General features: G+C 37.8%; 1 protein-coding gene across 2 annotated transcripts in view; it reads right to left on the bottom strand.

The window, feature by feature from the left end:
- Window positions 1-18,912, bottom strand: part of KDM5A (lysine demethylase 5A) — a 92,191-nt gene that overhangs the window by 8,884 nt on the left and 64,395 nt on the right. For both annotated transcript variants that reach the window (XM_059184463.1, XM_059184464.1), the window contains exons 20-26: window positions 17,819-17,957; window positions 14,631-14,810; window positions 13,697-13,858; window positions 11,437-11,988; window positions 10,935-11,078; window positions 4,446-4,605; window positions 2,342-2,562 (exon numbers count right to left, since the gene is read on the bottom strand). In XM_059184463.1, the coding sequence (XP_059040446.1) occupies window positions 2,342-2,562; window positions 4,446-4,605; window positions 10,935-11,078; window positions 11,437-11,988; window positions 13,697-13,858; window positions 14,631-14,810; window positions 17,819-17,957 (1,558 nt within the window). The remainder of the gene's footprint in view (window positions 1-2,341; window positions 2,563-4,445; window positions 4,606-10,934; window positions 11,079-11,436; window positions 11,989-13,696; window positions 13,859-14,630; window positions 14,811-17,818; window positions 17,958-18,912) is intronic.

Here is an 18,912-nt window from a genome sequence, read left to right as displayed (position 1 = left end):
GACTTACTGCTTAATGGGTGTGGGGGTTCTGTTTGGGATAATTCAAAAGTTCTGGAAATGGACAATGGCAATAGTGTAACACCGTAAATGCCATTAGTGACAAGTGAACCATATACTTAAAATGGATTAAAATGGTAGATTTTATGTTGGGTACATTAGAACACAATAAATGTTATAAAGAGGGGCGCCTGGGTGGCTCAGCGGGCTAAAGCCGCTGCCTTCGGCTCAGGTCATGATCTCAGGGTCCTGGGATAGAGCCCCGCATTGGGCTTTCTGCTCAGCAGGGAGCCTGCTTCCCTCCCTCTCTCTCTCTGCCTGCCTCTCTGCCTACTTGTGATCTCTCTGTCAAATAAATAAATAAAATCTTAAAAAAAAAATGTTATAAAGATATTTTAAATACATTTTAAGAAAACAAATGTAATAGGGGTGCCTGGGTGGCTCAGTGGGTTAAGCCACTGCCTTCTGCTCAGGTCATGATCTCAGGGTCCTGGGATCAAGTCCCGCATTGGGCTCTCTGCTCGGCAGGGAGCCTGTTTCCCTCTCTCTCTGCCTGCCTCTCTGCCTACTTGTGTGATCTCTCTCTCTCTGTCAAAGAAATAAATGAAATCTTAAAAAAAAAAAATGTAATATTCAATAAAAACAGAAAATAAAGAAAAGCCTGTAGAAAACATGTGACTTTAGCTTAATAGGGAAAAAAGACCATTGTTAGCCTATATCAGTATATGTGTAGCACCTCTAATTGAGATAAAACATATATATAAAGCTAAAAGTATTAAATGTAATAATTTCTTGGTCTTCACTTAGCACTACGACAGTTCTTTATTAACTCATAATTCCCAATGGCTAAGAAGTTATTAAAATTGTTGGCAAGACAAAAAACTGTATCCATGATCTCACTACATATAGTGACTCTGGCAAGGGCTAGAGATGTTGATGTGACAAAGCAAAAAAAACCCTTATTTTTCAATTTTCTAATATTGTTCCAATTTCTACTATCTGCCGATGTAATATACATTAAAATTTAAAAAATTTTTTAAGGATTCTATATTTATTTGAGGAGGGGAGAGAGAGATGGAGTGCATGAGAATGGGGGAGGGGCAGAGGGAAAGAACCCCACACAGACTCCCTCCTGAGCACAGAGCCCAGTGCAGTGCTGGATCCCACAACCCTGCGATCACAACCTGAGCTGAAAACAAGAGTCAGGATGCTTAACTGACTGAGCCACCCAGGTGCCCCAGCATTAAAAATTTTTAATAGTGAAAGTGTGTCTAGCACACTTTCAGAAGAGGAGGAGGTAGAAAAATAAATAGTGAAACATGTACGTTTGTAATTAAATACCACCTGAGAATTCATTTTGTGACATATTTGAGACTGAAAAATCTTTGATGAGAACCTAAGAAACTGCAGAATGCAGAACACTGCATTATAAATGTCTTAAGTCTACCACATCTCAAACTACGTATTTACCTTCTCAATAGTCTGTTTGCTTATGTGTAAAATAAAGAGGATCAGATGAGATAATGGATGTGAAGAAAACCCTTTGTATTTTGGAAAACAGTATCTAAATCAGGCTACCTTTAATCTGAATTCCAAACCAAAAGCTAACTATCATCTGCCAAGTTTATCTGTACCAACTGTTGGTGACACCGTATCATTCCACTGCATCAAAGTAAGTAATGGAAAAGAATAATGAAAAGAATACTCGAAGTGAAATGCCCAGTTGGAATCCAGGTCTGTTTTTAATAAATATGTGGCCTAGGCAAGTTTCCACATCTCTGACCCTTTATTAATATGTAGAAATAGGTCTATCCTTTTCTCTCATCCATTCAGGATTATTTATACTGAGGATAGAATGAGATCATGGATATAAAAACACTATATAAACTGCAAACTGCTCTTTAAGTATTAATATATGAATGCAGACTTTCTTTCCCACCCAATCTGCTGTTTAACCCTCCCCTCTTGTTCCCTTGTGCCTCCCCTATTTAGCCCTTCCCTTGCCTTTTTTTTTCCACCTGAATTTTCTTCCACCTTCTTTTTTGGGCCTTTCAACAGTGGGAGTATGGGCTAAGGATGTTGTTCCTTCCTTAGGAGAAAAACTAAGAGTTTTCAGTATCCTCCATTCTTTTTAGTGGAAATGGCGTTTGGTTCCCCCCCAAAATATTACATAAAATCGCAATTAGACCATAAAGCAGAATTACATTTGGCTTAATAGGAAAGGAGGACAGCCATAGTACTACCCACTCAGCCATCCCCATTCTGGCATATGTGGCACCTCCAAAGAACCAAGGCATTCTAAAAAACTTTAAAACCACTGTTTAAGTAAGCTTTAACTCCTTGCCTCCATGATATGCAGGAATCTGTCTTCAGAGGGTGGGTGTGTGGCCTGCAAAATCCGCCAAATGTGTTGAGTCTCATCCAGAGATACTTCTAGGAGATCTCCAACCATCATAAGTTCTTCCAGCTGGGCTTTAGCTCCAGGTGACAACTCTAATACTGGAGGTTCCAAACTTCGGGGCACCAAAGGGCTCTTCCGAGGTTGTTTCCTTGGGGTGCTAGAACCTTTCCAATAAGACAAAACAAAAAATGAAAACCATGGAAAAAATATGTCATGTTTCGAAAGTAAGTATTTAAGAGAATGGTCCCTCCTCCTCCAGTACTTACTCTAGATATCTGAATTCACTGTATCCATATGAAAGTGAAAATGAAATCTTCAAAAAAAATACAAAACAGAAAGATCCAGAATTCTAATGCCCACTCTAAAAAATTAGTTGAGAGTAAAAAATTGGGGGGCACCTGGTGGCTCAGTGGCTTGAAGCCTCTGCCTTCGACTCGGGTCATGGTCCCAGGGTCCTGGGATAGAGCCCCGAATCAGGCTCTCTGCTCAGCAGGGGTCCTGCTTCCCCCTCTCTCTTTGCCTGCCTCTCTGCCTACCTGTGATCTCTGTCCGTCAAATAAATAAATAAAAATATTTTTTAAAAAAATTGGTTCCTTATTGATTCTTTAGTCTGTGACTGACAGTGGAAGGAGAATGGGAAAGAATCTCTTATTTTTTCTCCACTTTAGAGGGGACCAAAAGATTAAGCACATGAGGTGCCCTATAAAAATAAGCTGCTATCCTCCTGATAAACCAACAGTAATATGCCACTCCGTAAGATCCTAAATTTTACTATGAAAAGAGAAACACCCTTTACTTCTCAGACATGTGACCTAAAGCAGTGTGATATATTTTCAATGGGGAAAAGCAAAGTAGACATATGAGGGCAATTATCTACCAAGGAAGAGGAAATCCCTAACACTTCACACTTTCCAAAACAAGAATGAATATTTTCAAAAAGCGACAAGCTCCTCGACAAGTGGTAATGAACAAATAGAGGCCTATCAGAGATTTTATATAAACAGAGATAGCACTAGAAGGCCTCTAAGGTTCTTACTAGGATTCAATAATTCCATGTAACTTTTTTTAGGTTACCACCTAGTAACATAAAGTACACACAAAGACTTAGCTTTTTTTTTTTTTTTTTTTTTTTTTAAGATTTTATTTATTTGACAGACAGAGATCACAAGTAGGGGGAGAGGCAGGCAAAGAGAGAGAGGGGGAAACAGGCTCCCCACTGAGCAGAGAGCCCAATGGTGGCTGGATCCCAGGACCCTGGGGTCATGACTTGAGCTGAAGGCAGAGGCTTAACCCACTGAGCCGTCCAGCACCCGGAGACTTAGCTTTTCTTAATAAAAATCGCATTTTCAGGTTTTACAAGCATTTCATGGCCAGGATGTACATTTAAGAGGGATTCATAGTCTGGAGCGCCTGGGTGGCACAGCTGCTTAAGCATCCAACTCTTGATTTTGGTTCAGGTCATGATCTCAGGATTGCTGAGATCACGCCCAGAGTCAGGCTCTGCCCTGATCCAGCCACCATTGGGCTCTCTGCTCAGTGGGGAGCCTGTTTCCCCCTCTCTCTCTTTGCCTGCCTCTCCCCCTACTTGCGATCTCTGTCTGTCAAATAAATAAAATCTTTAAAAAAAAAAAAAAAAAAAAAAAGAAAAGCTAAGTCTTTGTGTGTACTTTATGTATGAGGTCTGCTTGAAATTCTCTCTCCCTCTTCCTCTGGCCCCTCCTGCTCCCTCTTTCTAAAATAAATAACATTAAAAAAAAAATTTTAAAAGAGGGATTCATAGCCTTAATACAATGTTTCTTCTCCCTGGTTTCAGGTATATCTTTTTTTTTTTAAGATTTTATTTGTTTGAGAGAGAGACAGAGATAGCAAGAGAGAATAAGAGCAGGTAGGAGGAGAAGCAGGCTCCCTGCTGAGCAGGGAGCCTAATGCATGGCTCGATCCCAGGATCCCAGGATCATGACCGGAGCTGAAGGCAGACGCTTAACCAACTGAACCACCTAGGCACCCCTCAGGTATATCTTCTTTACACTGTTTTAAAGGGTAATACCTTGAGAACAACTCTTAGAAGCTGAAGAATAAGCATGTTCCGCACAGAATGAAGGTGCTGTCCACATGTGAGTGACCACCTCTTCAGACTTGATGGGAATTTCTTCATCACAAAACAGATTGGGCTCCAGACTACTGGAGGACTTCACACTGGCTGTGTCCTGAAGAAGAAACAAAGAAGGGAAAAAAAGGGGAAAAAAAAAAAAGAGGAAACGAAGAGGGGTATTCAGAATTAGAACCACTTCATTTACCCTGTGACAAGGACCTAGCTGCAGGCTTTCAAGCTTGTAATATACTAAAAATATGACTTTAATGGAATACTACCAGCTATCAAAAATCATGTCATTTGCAATGACATGGATAGAACCAAAGAGTATTATGCTAAGCAAAATAAGTCAATCACAGAAAGACAGTTATCACATAATCTCACTCATATGTGGAATTTAAGAAACAAGGCAGAGGAGCATAGGGAAAGAGAAGAAAAAATAAGACGTGACAAAATCAGAGAGGGAGACAAACCACAACAGACTCTTAATTATAAGAAACAAATAGGGTAGCCTGAGTGGGGAGAATGGATGGGTAAGTGGGTGATGGACATTAGGAGGGCACGTGATGTAATGAGCACTGGGTATTATTTAAGACTGATGAATCACTGAACTCTACCTCTGAAACCAATAATACATTATATGTTAAATAACTGAATTTATATTAAAAAATTAAATTTAAAAAATTTTTAAATATGACTTTAAAATTAAATGCACAGTATTAAATAAGACAGAAAATGCCCACAGTGTGGGGGAATGGTGGAGGGGGTCAGTAATGACTACAGTTTTAGGTCAAAATGGAAAAAGTAAACCTCAAAAACAATCCAGAGATAATAAACCTATAAGAAAATTACTACTAACTAATCTACCTTATACAGTCTACAACTAAAAAAAACTCCTATACTCCCAAGTTAGAGAACCTTGACACTTTTCGGACTTAGGAAGGGAAGAAAGGTTTAGATGTGACATCTGAAAGACACAAATCATTTAATCCTCTCCAAAGGTTTTCAAGCCTAGAGGCTTATCAATTGCTCTTAGATTGTTCTTTCTTAATACAATGAAGAGCCTAACTGGCAATATTCAAATTATGTACTTCTGACAGCTTTAATTAGTTCTCAGATGATTCTCCCCTGCAGTTAGTTTCCAGAAGCTCACATGTAGAGCTTTAATGGTAGAGCGCAATCAGGAAGACAGAAATCACAGGCCTTTCAACAAGGATAATTTAATGAACTGGTTAGATGTATATTAAAGGCTTGAAAAGACAAAAATAGCACAGAGCTAGCACCAAGCTAACAACAAGAAAAAGTTGTCAACCCTAGAGTTTGTAGTAACAAAGGGAAGAAGTGGGGTTATTAGAACCTACAAGCTCAGAGAAGAGGCCCTGCAGAGATGGGAGCCAGATCTCTAAGAAGGAAGTGTTGGCCAGTTCATTCTGCTCTAACGGAATGTGATGTAGTTGGTTTCACGGATGTGAAAAAACAACTACAAATTGGACCCAGTTCCCATTGCCAGAGCAAAACAAAAAGAAAAAGGAAAAAAGAAAAAAAAACAAAACATGCAGTTCAGATGATGACACGAATAGAGAAAAATAAAACATGGGAAAGATCACGTCCCTTCTCACTATTCAGGCCTTTTAAATATTTTCTAATGTCCTCTTCTAGCAGAAGGCAGGCAGCAGGCAGAAAACAAATGTGGAGAGCAGAACTGGTTGGCACACTGCAACCCAACTGGCAGCTCATTTTTTGTATGGCATATAAGGTAAGAATAGTCTATGTCTTTAAAGAGTTGGGGGGAAAAAAAGGATATCCACTAGGGACCATATGTGGCTTACAAAACCTAAAATATGGGGCACATGTAGGCTCAGTGGGTTAAGGCCTCTGCCTTCGGCTCAGGTCATGATCCCAGGGTCCTGGGATTGAGCCCTGCATCAGGCTCTCTGCTCAGCAGGGAGCCTGCTTCTCTCTCTCTCTCTGCCTGCCTCTCTGACTACTTGTGATCTCTCTGTCAAATAAATAAAATTAAAAAACAAAAAAAGAAATAAGGCAGAGGATCATAGGGAAAGAAAAAAATATAAGACATGACAAAATCACTGAAGCAATCACTGAAAACACATAAACAAAAAGAGCTATAAGGCAAGAAGTCAATAAAGGAAATGAAATCAAACATTACATTTTTTTTTTCAGGTAACCCAAAGAAGTACAACAAAGGAAAAAAAAATTAATAAAAAATAAACAGCAAAATGATCAACTTAAACACAACCATGTCAACAACTACATTAAATGAAAATGAACTAAATACCCACAATTAAGAGAGACTGTAGTATTACTTAAAAAATAAAACACAAAAAACAAGACTCAACAGTATTACACAAATGCATACAGATGCAGTTCAGAAAGGACCCTACTATATATACTATCTTCAAGAGACACATTAAAAAAAAAAAAAAAAAAAAAACAGGCTGAAAGTAAAAGAACTGACAAACAACAAGCTTAAACAAATTACTCTCCCTAAGGAGGAAAATTATAGTTAAGTCCCATTAATGGCAAACATAGAAGAAAGGTAGAATGTACTCTTGGTGAGAAATGTGTTTTATATACAGATCTGTCACTCTATCTTATTTGGTATTATGCTGGACTAAACTCTCAAATAAAACTGACTCTATTTCCACCAAAGCTCAAGCAGTCCAAGCATTAAAAAGGGTGAAGAGGAAAACCTAAAAGAATCTAAGTGTTTTATTTGCCTTTCTCATTTTTTAAAAAAGATTTTATTTATTTGACAGAAAGGGAGAGAGGGAACACAAGCAGGGGGAGTGGGAGATGGAGAAGCAGATTCCCTGCTGAGCAGGGAGCCCAACGCAGGGCTTGATCCCAGGACTCTGAGATTATGACCTGAGCCAAAGACAGACACTTAACAACTGAGCCACCCAGGAACCCAACCTTTCTCATTTTTAAAATAAGCAATTACTAGGTTGCAAGAAAGAACTTCTCAGGAGAGAAGAGCTACTACTGTTGCATATCCTCCTTTCTGATGCGCAATTCTGCACTAAATGCATTTGCAAAATATAAACTGTGATATGGACAGACAGTTTCAGTAAAGGGAAATCAATATGCCCTAAAAGGAAATGATCATATGAGTATGTGAAAGGATATGCCAGCCACACATACAAAAGATCCATGACAGACTTTCCTTCATTAAACATATATTTTCCTAAGTAATGATTTTCCTGATTCAGTGGTGATTACAAGATACTACATGCAAATGAAGTAACCCAACAACATAAAGCACAAATTAAATGCTATGATAACTAGGATCAAATGACTGATTTTATTTTTCTACTCTTCTTCCTAAACGTTAAGGGTTCTCTCTCAAGCCAAGATACTAAATTCAAACTATTTTAAAGATGAATTCATGGTTATAATCAGGAACTTCATAAAAATGGAAAAAAAAATCACCAAATTAATTATAACTAAATCAGCAAATAACATTTTAATTAATTTTTTAAAATATTTTTAACCTACATCAAGGTAAATGTGACCTTGAATTATCCTTTTTATAAAATTTAAATTCAGTTAGCCAATATACATTACAGCATCACTTTCAGATGCAGAATTTAATAATTCATCAGTTGCCTGTAACATCAAGTGCTCATCATATCACATGCCCTCCTTAATGCCCATCACTCAATTAACCTAACCCCTCCAGCAACCCTCAGTTTGTTTCCTATAATTAAGAGTCTCTCGGGACGCCTGGGTGGCTCAGTTGGTTGGACGACTGCCTTCGGCTCAGGTCATGATCCTGGAGTCCTGAGATCGAGTCCCACATCAGGCTCCCAGCTCCACGGGAAGTCTGCTTCTCTCTCTGACCGTCTCCTCACTCATGTTCTCTCTGTCTCTTTCTCAAAAAAAAAAAAAAAAAAAAAAGAGTCTCTCATGGTTTTTCTCCCTCTCTGATGACTTCTCATTCAGTTTTCCCTCCCTTCCCTTATGATCCTCTACGCTGTTTCTTATATTCCACTTATATGAGTGAAACTATCTAATTGTCTTTCTCTGATTAACTTATTTTGCTCAGCATAATACCCTCCAGTTCCATCCACACAGATATAAATGCTAAGTATTCACTCTTTCTGATATATATCATATAATGGGATATCACTATATCCCATTATATGGAATATATATTATTTATATATATGATTTATATATTTTATATATAAAATATATTAAAATAATGATGTATATGATATATATTTTATTGTATATATTACATATAATATATGTAATATTTTATATATATCATATGTATGATATATACAATGATATATATATTTATCTCACATCTTCTTTATCCATTCTTCTGTCAATGGACATCTCGAGGGAGAGAGAGAGATATATATATAATTTATTGATGGATATATATATTATTGATGGATATGTTATATAACATATATTATTATATATCCTATATATGATGATATATGTATTATATATCATACATACATATACATTTATACATATATATATCACATCTTCTTTATCCATTCGTCTGTCAATGGACATGTCAGCTCTTTCCACAATCCGGCTATCATGGACACTGCCGCTATCAACACTGGGGTGCAGGTACCCCTTCGGGTCACTACATTTGTACCTTTGGGGTAAATATCTACTAGTGCTATTGCTGGGTCACAGGACAGCTCTATTTTTAACTTCTTGAGGAAGGTCCAAACTGTTTTCCAGAGTGGCTACACCAGCTTGAATTCCCACCAACAGTGTAAGAAGGTCCCACTTTCTCCACATCCTCACCAAAATTTGTTGTTTCCTGATTTGTCAAGAATTAATTACCCTAAGTCTTGCACCTACCATTCTTCTATTTTTCTAAGCTATCAAATATATTGCTAACACTAAATTCCTAATTCATATTATAAAGTCCCCTCCTACCAAAGGAGAGCTCATAAGCTAACACCACTATATAATTTTCATTAAAAAGATTACTCTGTACAACCATATCAAACCATAGTTTTGATCCCTAGCCCTAAAATCATGTAATATTTGTGATGTTTTGTTTCCACAGGTTTCTAAAATGCTTCTAAAGTCCATCCCGTTTAGCAATTCTAGAGCACTGATTGATACTTACTGTGCTAGAAAGAGAACAACCCAGATAAGGCCTCTAAGCATAGTAAATGGGCAATTCTAGCATTAGCGAACTTATATGTGGCATGGGCTGCATTCCTGCCCAGCTGCTTCTTTAGCATAACAGGCTAATTCAAGTTTTAACTTTGCTCAAGTCTTTAATTCATAAAACTAAAAATTCCCTCGTTAAAACATTCCCAAGATCCATTTTTATCTTGAGAAAAGTATTTTACAGCAGATAGCTTACAAGCATCTATGACAGATGGTATTAATGGTTAGAGACACAAATTCTAAACAGTTCAACAAAGACTAATATAAAATAGATCAATGGATTAACTGCAACCTGACAGAGTTTCTGCCTGTTATTACTACTAAGTAAAAGACAAAGCACCTGGGCCTGACACAAAATAATAAAAGGCCAGTAGGATCTAACACAAAACAAACTTGCCAAAACCAGTGTAGTGTCATTATCAAAAGAATCACAGTGAGGGTAAATAATTTGTTCTAGCTGCAGCTGTAACTGCAAATTTGAACCATGGGCCCAAGTATAACTCATCTCTGATTAGGACATTCTATCTTGCACCATCCAGATGAGAAATCAGAGCAAGACTCAAAGCACCGCTAGAATGGGATTCTTAAAACATAACTATACAGACTTAAGCTACCCAAAGGAAACAAAATTCTGAAATGAGCCATGAAAGCTTTCAGTAATCTAAATGCATAATTTTTATTTTTAATTTTTTTTCCAGCGTAACAGTATTCATTATTTTTGCACCACACACAGTGCTCCATGCAATCCGTGCCCTCTCCAACACCCACCACCTGGTTCCCCCAACTTCCCACCCCCCACCCCTTCAAAACTCTCAGACTGTTTTTCAGAGTCCACAGTCTCTCATGGTTCACCTCCCCTTCCAATTTCCCTCAACTCCCTTCTCCTCTCCATCTCCCCTTGTCCTCCATGCTATTTGTTATGCTCCACAAGTAAGTGAAACCATATGATAATTGACTCTCTCTGCTTGACCTATTTCACTCAGCGTAATCTCTTCCAGTCCCATCCATGTTAAATGCATGATTTTTCTAGTCCCTTTAGGCCACAAGGAGTTACAAGATAAAGAAAATAAACACCGATTTTTAAAAAAAAACTCCATCCTTTTAAAAAATTGTTTTATCAGTCTGTATTCTGGGGGGCTTAGAAAAAAATGCTATCACCACAAAGGCAGGATAAATAGACTAGCTTCCTCTTTTACTTTCAGGCTTCAAACATTAGTGTTCAGTAGTTTTAACAAGCCCAGTGATCAGGTATGCCTGTCCATTAATTACCTTCATGTCATAGCCATATGTCTCCCGGATATCTTCATCAGAATCTGTTTCTTCATCATCATAGTCCATTGTTTGTCGAGGGGAAGAAGATACACTGCTCACCACCCGGTTAAAAGCAGACTGCTGGAAACTAGGTAAGTGTCCCTAAACAACAAACAATTCCAACATGAACAGAGGGAAAAACTAAATAAACAGGGGTAATTAATGTGCACTTAAGAACACCTAAATGTAAGACCAACAGAATTCAACAGTTAGTACACATCAAATTATTTGGTTATGATGCCAAGGTCTGTCTCAATGATATTTCCAGGTTAATGGTTCACTAAAATGACCAGGTATATACCCAAAGAAAATTCTATAGGCATATACAAGAAAGATGTTATGGATAACATAGCTGCTGGCAACTTACTGTTTTCCTAGTCAGCTGGTAAAATATATTTGATTTACAATTTATACACATAATCTCATGAAATAAAAAAAAGAAAGAAAACCCTAAACTTGCCTGTAAGTCTGGATTAGCAGCTGCTTTTTGGAGTTCTGCACTGATGATCTTTTCAGTCTTTTCTCGAGCTGCCTGCTCCACCATGCGCTGGCTCAACACAGACAGTTTGGCTAGGGCAGAGGACAGTTCATCTGTGGCTAGGGCCTGCCGTGCTCTATCTTGCCAACTCATAGCTCGTTCTGTCAAACACTGCAGGGCCTCTCCTTCAGGCAAACGTACAGGCAGCTTCTGAAGAGATACCAGGAGTGAAAGAATAGTCTCTAACCTCGGCCTTCGAGACCGCATACAAAGAGGGCAAAGGAATTTTACTTCTTTAGCCTGCCAGCTAGACCCTTTTTTCTGGGAACCTGATTTAGGAAGGGGAACACAGCTGTTATGGAACCAGTCTTTGCAGAGCTCACACTGTAGCATAAACCCACTGGCTGTCTTGCGGCAAATGCAAAATTTTACTTCTTCTATACGGTCCACCATTGTCATCTTGGCTAGGTTGGCTGCTCTGAGGGAATGCATGGCTTCAATCTCTTTTTGCTCCCGTTCTTTGAAAACTGCCACCTGTACACAACAAACATTTAAGAGTCATTGAAAAATAGTGCAAAAATGCCAAATCAGAGCTGAGAGATCATCTCCACACTGTGCCCTCATTATGACAAGCACTGTCTTTAACAAACAGGCATTTATCAATCATTTCCTGTAATTTGGGTGCAAACATTCCTCATCTGTGAAATGGGCAAAGTGCTGCCATATTTGGCAATTTCTATCAGTAGAGTACCTAGAACTCTTCTGTAGGGTATAGTACAAAGATAATCTGCGTTAGAGTTAAGCAACCTAAGCACAAAGCCTGGCTCTTGTACTTACAGATGGTTGGTCTGGGGCACAAGTTTTCCAAATTTCAGTTTTCTGAAACATGAGGATACCAACCAACCCCATTTTGTTTTTTTGAGGATTAAATAAGGTAACACATGAAAGTGCCTAACTTGGTGCCTCGCACAAGGTTAACACCCAATAAATATTACTTCTCATCCCCTTGTAATTCCTTCCCAGGGGATGACTTCTACACAAATCAATTTTTATTTCTTTCTCAATAGCTTCTCCAATTCATGCAGAAGTAGAATAACAAAGTCTGATGGCCAAATATAACAAGGTTTTATGTAATTCATTTAAAAAAATAAGTGAAAGTAAACAAAATTTAATTGTCATGAACACTGCCAATGCATTTTCTTTTTTAAACTGATAGCACTGAAACAATTTTGAAATAATTTCCAGTTCTATTCATCTGACAGGACTGACTTGATAGGCAGGCTCCCTAATAAATCATTTCCACTGGCCTCAAAACAGGATCATTTGAGGGTGCCTGGGTGGCTAAGTCAATTTAGCATCCAGCTCTTGGTTTCAGCTCAGGTTGTGGTCTTGGGGTCCAGGAATCGAACATCACATCAGGTTCCCTGCTATGCGGGAGAGTCTGCTTCCCTGCACTCTCTCCCTCTGTCCCTCCCCCTGCTCATGCGCTCTCTCACTCAAATAAATACATCTTAAAAAAAAAAAAACCCAAAACCCAGGATCATATGTAGGCAGAAACATCATATCAAGTAACTTAATGTATGTAATTCCCTACTGTTAAATAGGCCCAAACTCATTTTTTATTTCTCTTTATATCCTCAGGCTCCTAGTCATCTTCACACATTCCTCCTCCTCTCCAAAAACACCCATCATTCTACTTAGTTACAAGTATTTTCTTGAGCATCCACTACACTGTGAATGAGACTAAGAGAAGGGAGATATTTTAAATAGCAGCTAGTGTCATTAAATGGATATAATTCCTTTTAAAAGCACAGTATTAAATGTCATAAAATGCTATTAAATTCTAACCCGGTAACCACATTCCTAAGAGCCAAGTATAAGAAAATAATTTGAAAAAAGGAAAAGACTTTATAAAGAATTTTCACTTTATGTTATCCATAATAGCAAAGAGTAATAAAGTATTTGATGTATCAGAGAAGTGTTCAATAAATTATGGACAATCTGATGGAATATTAGACGACTATTAAAATAGTAAAAAAGAATAGAGATATGGAAAAGACAGTTTCACAGGGAATGAGCAGACTAATAAACTTGGATTATAAATCTATAAAAATGAAATATTTTACTATAAAGCCAAAGATAAAAGTAAAAATAGTTAAGAACATAAAACCAGCGAATCTAATAGCTTTATAGAATTCTATATTCACGATGCAGACTCAGAATGCATTACATAATTTCTTACCACCATAGCTGTATCTCTGGTTTCCTCCAATCCTTCCTCCAGATCACTCAGAGGCTCAAGGTCCAGATCCTTTTCTTTTTCTTTTTCTATTAGTTCTTTTACTTTTTTCCTCCTGTTTTTACCACTCCCATATATACCAATGTCAGTCCGGGGACTCAGCACCTACAAAAATAAAACCAAACACTGAGTCCTGGCTTTTAAAAAAATCTTAAAACTGGGGCGGCGCCTGGGTGGCTCAGTGGGTTAAGCCTCTGCCTTCAGCTCAGGTCATGATCTCGGGGTCCTGGGATCGAGTCCTGCATTGGGCTCTCTGCTCAGCGGGGAGCCTGCTTCCTCTCTCTGCCTGCCTACTTGTGATCTCTCACTGTCAAATAAATAAATAAAATCTTTAAAAAAAATCTTAAAACTGAAAATAATAAAAAGGAACCATTTACTGACCACTCATCTTGTCCTAGGCACCTTCTTATGTACCTTCTACACACACCTAATGCAATCCTCACAACCACCTTCTTTTGTAGGTGTATCACCTGTATTTTACAAACTGGGGAACGAAGGCTCGGAGAGGAAACAACTTGCCCAAGGACACAGGGTTAGCAATTAGAGAGCCAGTCCTCAACATGAAGTACCTTACTCCAAAGCCTATGCTCTTTAACTACTAGGGCGTTTCAACTGCTCAAGATGAAAAGGGTAATACATGTAAGATATTTCAAGGACAGAATCCATTAGTAACAGAGATAAGATCCAGGCTGATTCCTTTTTCTGGATGCAGTACAAGATGAACTGTGGATAAATCTGTGTAAGGCAACAGATTTCCAGTCAACATTTGGTATCACTTAATAAGAATCACTTATAAAACCATGACCAGATAAATTGAAAATAATCTTCACCAATGAAACTCCTACCTAAGGGTATTAAATTACTAACTGTTCTTTACCTGCAACAGGGTATGGCTAGAATTCTTCTTAAGGAAGGTCCTCCCAGTCCGTTCTCTCCATGCCCGTGCAGCTGCCACTTGTGATTCTACCTGGGGTAACGCGTCCAGACGCACAGGGATAGGTCGCCCTTTAGCAGATAAGCTCTCCAGCTGCTCTAAGTAAGCATAGTTGCTGCCACTCTGAAACACAAAAGTGCATTCTCACATGACTTGCACTTTCTTATGGAGTCTAGTGATATTGGTCAGAAGATCTTACAAAGAATTTAGCATTGAGTTTTTTTATTAAATGTTGTTCTTTAAACCTAGTTCTATTTCTTGAACTAATAGAGCTTCCAATGTCCTTTTTTAAAAGTCTGAAAATTCATTCTGTCAAAGATTTTTATTAATCAACGAGGGAGCCAGTCAAGATGTAAAAATCAGTTCAAAAGATAATCTAAAGAACAAGACACAGGGGCATCTGGGTGGCTCCACTGGTTGAGCATCTGACACTTGGTTTCAACTCAGGTCATGAGTTGAAGAGATCAGGCTCCATGTCCAGCTCCCTGCTCCGCAGGAAGTCTGCTTCCTCTCTCCTCCTGTGACCCTCCCCCATTCACACACACTCTCTCTCTAAAATAAATAAATAAATCTTAAAAAAAAAAAAAAAGACATTTATAAATACAATCAGGAAATTTGCTAACAGATGGAAACATACTTAATATCATATAGGACAATTCATCTTCTCTACCATGGAGAAATCAACTATTTCATTATGAATTTAACTGTCTTTCTATGGACACAATTCATTTGTAGTACTCTAAATTTTAATAACTGCAAAGTTGTAAAATAGCCTGGTCAAAAAAAATCCACAGCATGCACTCATAGAGTAAGATGATCCTGGAGAGTTCTCCAGAAAACTTCCAGTACTCCACTAAAAGAACACCCATAATTTCTCCTATTTCAAAGGCTTTCAAACTTTCCCAATGACTACAGAGCAGTATTTTGGTGCTGATAGCCACCTCCATTTTATGTTATATAAATACAGATGAGAACAGATATTTGCCTAAGTCACAATGGTTTAATATTTCCATATAATGAAATTACTGTTTTTCAAACTATTACTGCTTTAAGTTCACTAAAGAAATCATTATAAAGAGGTGAGAGGGTTAACAAGTAATCCATTTCAGGGATTTGGCAAGAACACCTGCAGTGGGTTGGCAGCCAACAGGCAGTAATTCAGAGTAATACCTTAGACTGGATGAATCTCCAGGCAGACAGACACATAGTCTAAGAAACTGTATACATGCCCTTAACATTCATTGTTATTAAGAAGCTCTGAATGAGGGAAAGGCATAGTTACATGCTATAAACAGACATTGCAATAAAAGGTTATTTCCTATGTTAACTGATTCATTTGCCTATAAATTCATTTTGAAAGTTATACTGGAATATTTGGAAAAACAGACAAGAAACTTAAGTGATTTTTTTTTTTTTTAAAGTAGGCTCCACACCCAGTGTGGGGCTTGAACTCACAATCCCAAGATCAAGAGTCACATGCTCCACCAACTGAGCCAACCAGGCACCCCAACTTAAGTGAATCTTCAGTAATAATAATAGGAAAGTTCTAGCCCTGAGTGATATTACAATGGCATAATTAAATCACTGTGGTACTAGGATTAAAGAACAGACAGGTATATGAAAGAGAAAAGAAAGCTCAAATAGGTACAACTGAGAAATACCATGTTTACTGCTATCCCTTCTTGTACCCAACTATAGCCATTTGACTACGAAAGACCTTCTGGCTAAGGCTTGACTTAGCCTGTTCCCAAGCTCTGTATCTTAGAGTATGCCTGTCAACAGAAGTTGTCCACTTACTTAGATCCTATGAGTCAAGTCTTCCCAATGAAAGGAGGGCTTGGCGGAGGACAAGTCCTTCAAAATTACAGAGGAAACACAAGACAGCCATCTTGTAGACTTGGTCCTATAGTCATAAATTAACAGCCAACTAAGGGTAATCAAATATTTGAGGACAACCAACCTCCTGAAATGGGTTAAAGATGAAACAGAGAATGGGGTGCCTAAGTGGCTCAGTGGGTCAAGCCTCTGCCTTAGGCTCAGGTCATGATCTTGGGGTCCTGGGATCGAGCCCTGCATCGGGCTCTCTGCTAAGCAGGGAGCCTACTTCCCCCCGCCTGCCTCTCTGCCTACTTGTGATCTCTGTCAAATAAATGAAAAAATCTTAAAAAAAAAAAAAAGATGAAACAGAGGAGCTGTCCTGATGAAAACAGAGATAATTTTTTTTCTTCCAATATTTCTTAAAGTCAAGTTAGTTAACATATAATATAGTACTGGTTTCAGGAGTAGAATTTAGTGATTCATCACTTACAGAGAACACCCAGTGCCCACCACAACCCATGCCCTCCTTAATGTCCATCATCCATTTAGCCTATCTCCCTATCCATCCATTTCCCCTCCAGCAATCCTTAGTTTGGAAAATACAGATAATTTTAACAATAGTATAGAAAGAGCACATCTAAGAAGCTCCCAGAAAGAGTTAACTGAAAATAAACTAAAACAAAAGTCATTAGAACTTGACACCTAGAGTATGTTCTTTCTTGGGACAGCAAAGAGTTGGTTTCCTTTTCTTTGGATATAGTTCTACAATAAAGAGTACATACAAAAGAAAAGTATATACATACTCAATAATGAAATGCTGCAAGGTTTTTATAATTCAGGAGGTATGTTATATATTGTTTTAAATTAAAATATATAATACATGTCTTTCTGAGTGCCAGCGTACTATCTTTACATCCTTCCCTCACATTTCCACTCCCAAACAACTAGAATAATATCTATTATAAGTGTTATGGTGTTTGGTAAATTTTAATTTCATTTTCTTTTTTCTGCCTATTTTAAAATTTATTTGCACACATGGCAAAGATTCAAAGAACACAGCAGGGAATAAACTCCCTATTGCTAGGAGTTAAATAAATAGCTAATTCCGCCATCTTTCATAGCAGGGAGTCCAGAGAAGTAACATTTAAATAGGTAATATTTATTCTGAATGACAGAATCAGATGGAAGAACAACTGAATTTTAAGTACCATTATTTTATTATGGTTATTCTATTTTAAAGAATTAAAGGCTTAAAGGATTCATCTGTGAGATAGCATTACCAAAATTGTAGGATAATTCAAGAGGCTCCTTACCTGAATAGCTTCCACTTTAGCTGTCCATTCTCGAGCTTTTTGTAATGCTTCTTTCAGGGACAATACATTGGGTAGAAAGGCTGGAATGTTTTTGGCTTCATTAACTATGCTTTCTAAACTTGCCACACTGTGCCGTGGTCTTAAAAAAACCACAAAGACAGGGCAGATGCATAAGGAAAAGTCAAAACACTACCAACATTTAAATTAGAACATGCAGAGAAATTTCATATATATGATTTCATTTAGTTCTTACCACAATCCTATAAGAGAGGCAAAGCAGCTATTACTTTAATTTCCAATTTACAAATAAGAAAACCTTAACTCAAAAATTATTTCTTTTCCTAAAACCATTTAATACGGTGAATGGCACAGCTCAAACACTGATTCAGAATGAGTCTCAGATACCTTGCTCTTTTCACTACACTAAATTGCATCTATGTTAGTTCTCCACAATATCTGAAATTGTCAGAGATGCGTGTCAGACAGCAGTGTGGAAAGCAATAGTCTAGGAGTCCAGGAATAGTCTCTAAGTCCAGGAATTAATTCAACCACATTCAATATCACCTAGTTAAAAGATGAATAAAATAGACCTTATCCTCAGTGAATCAGAATACAAGGTAAGAATTAAACTTGTACTGGGGACAAAGAGCAAATCATTTTAGGCTCACCACTATGGGAAGTTGTGATTAATTCTGCTTAGAGGAGCTGAGAAAGGCTTTGAGCCAAAGCTTAAAAAAGAAGTGTGATTTTCTCAAGTGAAAGGTTAAAGGAAAAAAAAAAACCCAGGAATATAATGAACAAAGACATGAAGAAATGTTTAAAAATTAGTTAGAGGTCCAGGAGCACCTGGCTGGCTTAGTGGGTACAGCATGTAGCTCTTGATCTCAGGGTCATGAGTTCAAGTACCACTTGGGGGGGGGGGGTAGAGATTATATATTTTTTTAATTTAAAAACTAAAATCTTAAAAAAAAAAAAAAAGTTAGTAGTCCAGTGTGAGGACGGGAGTGAGGTAGGAGCAGGAGTAAGAGCAAGAAGTAGGGGAATTTTGACAGGAAAGAAAGATGTAAGAGATTTTGAGAGCCATAAATTTCACC

The sequence above is a fragment of the Mustela lutreola genome, chromosome 8 (assembly GCF_030435805.1).
Source record: "Mustela lutreola isolate mMusLut2 chromosome 8, mMusLut2.pri, whole genome shotgun sequence".
NCBI classification, from domain to species: Eukaryota; Metazoa; Chordata; class Mammalia; order Carnivora; family Mustelidae; genus Mustela; species Mustela lutreola.
The sequence above is the reverse complement of the archived record's forward strand: the minus strand, read 5'-3'. Positions and strand labels throughout refer to the sequence as shown.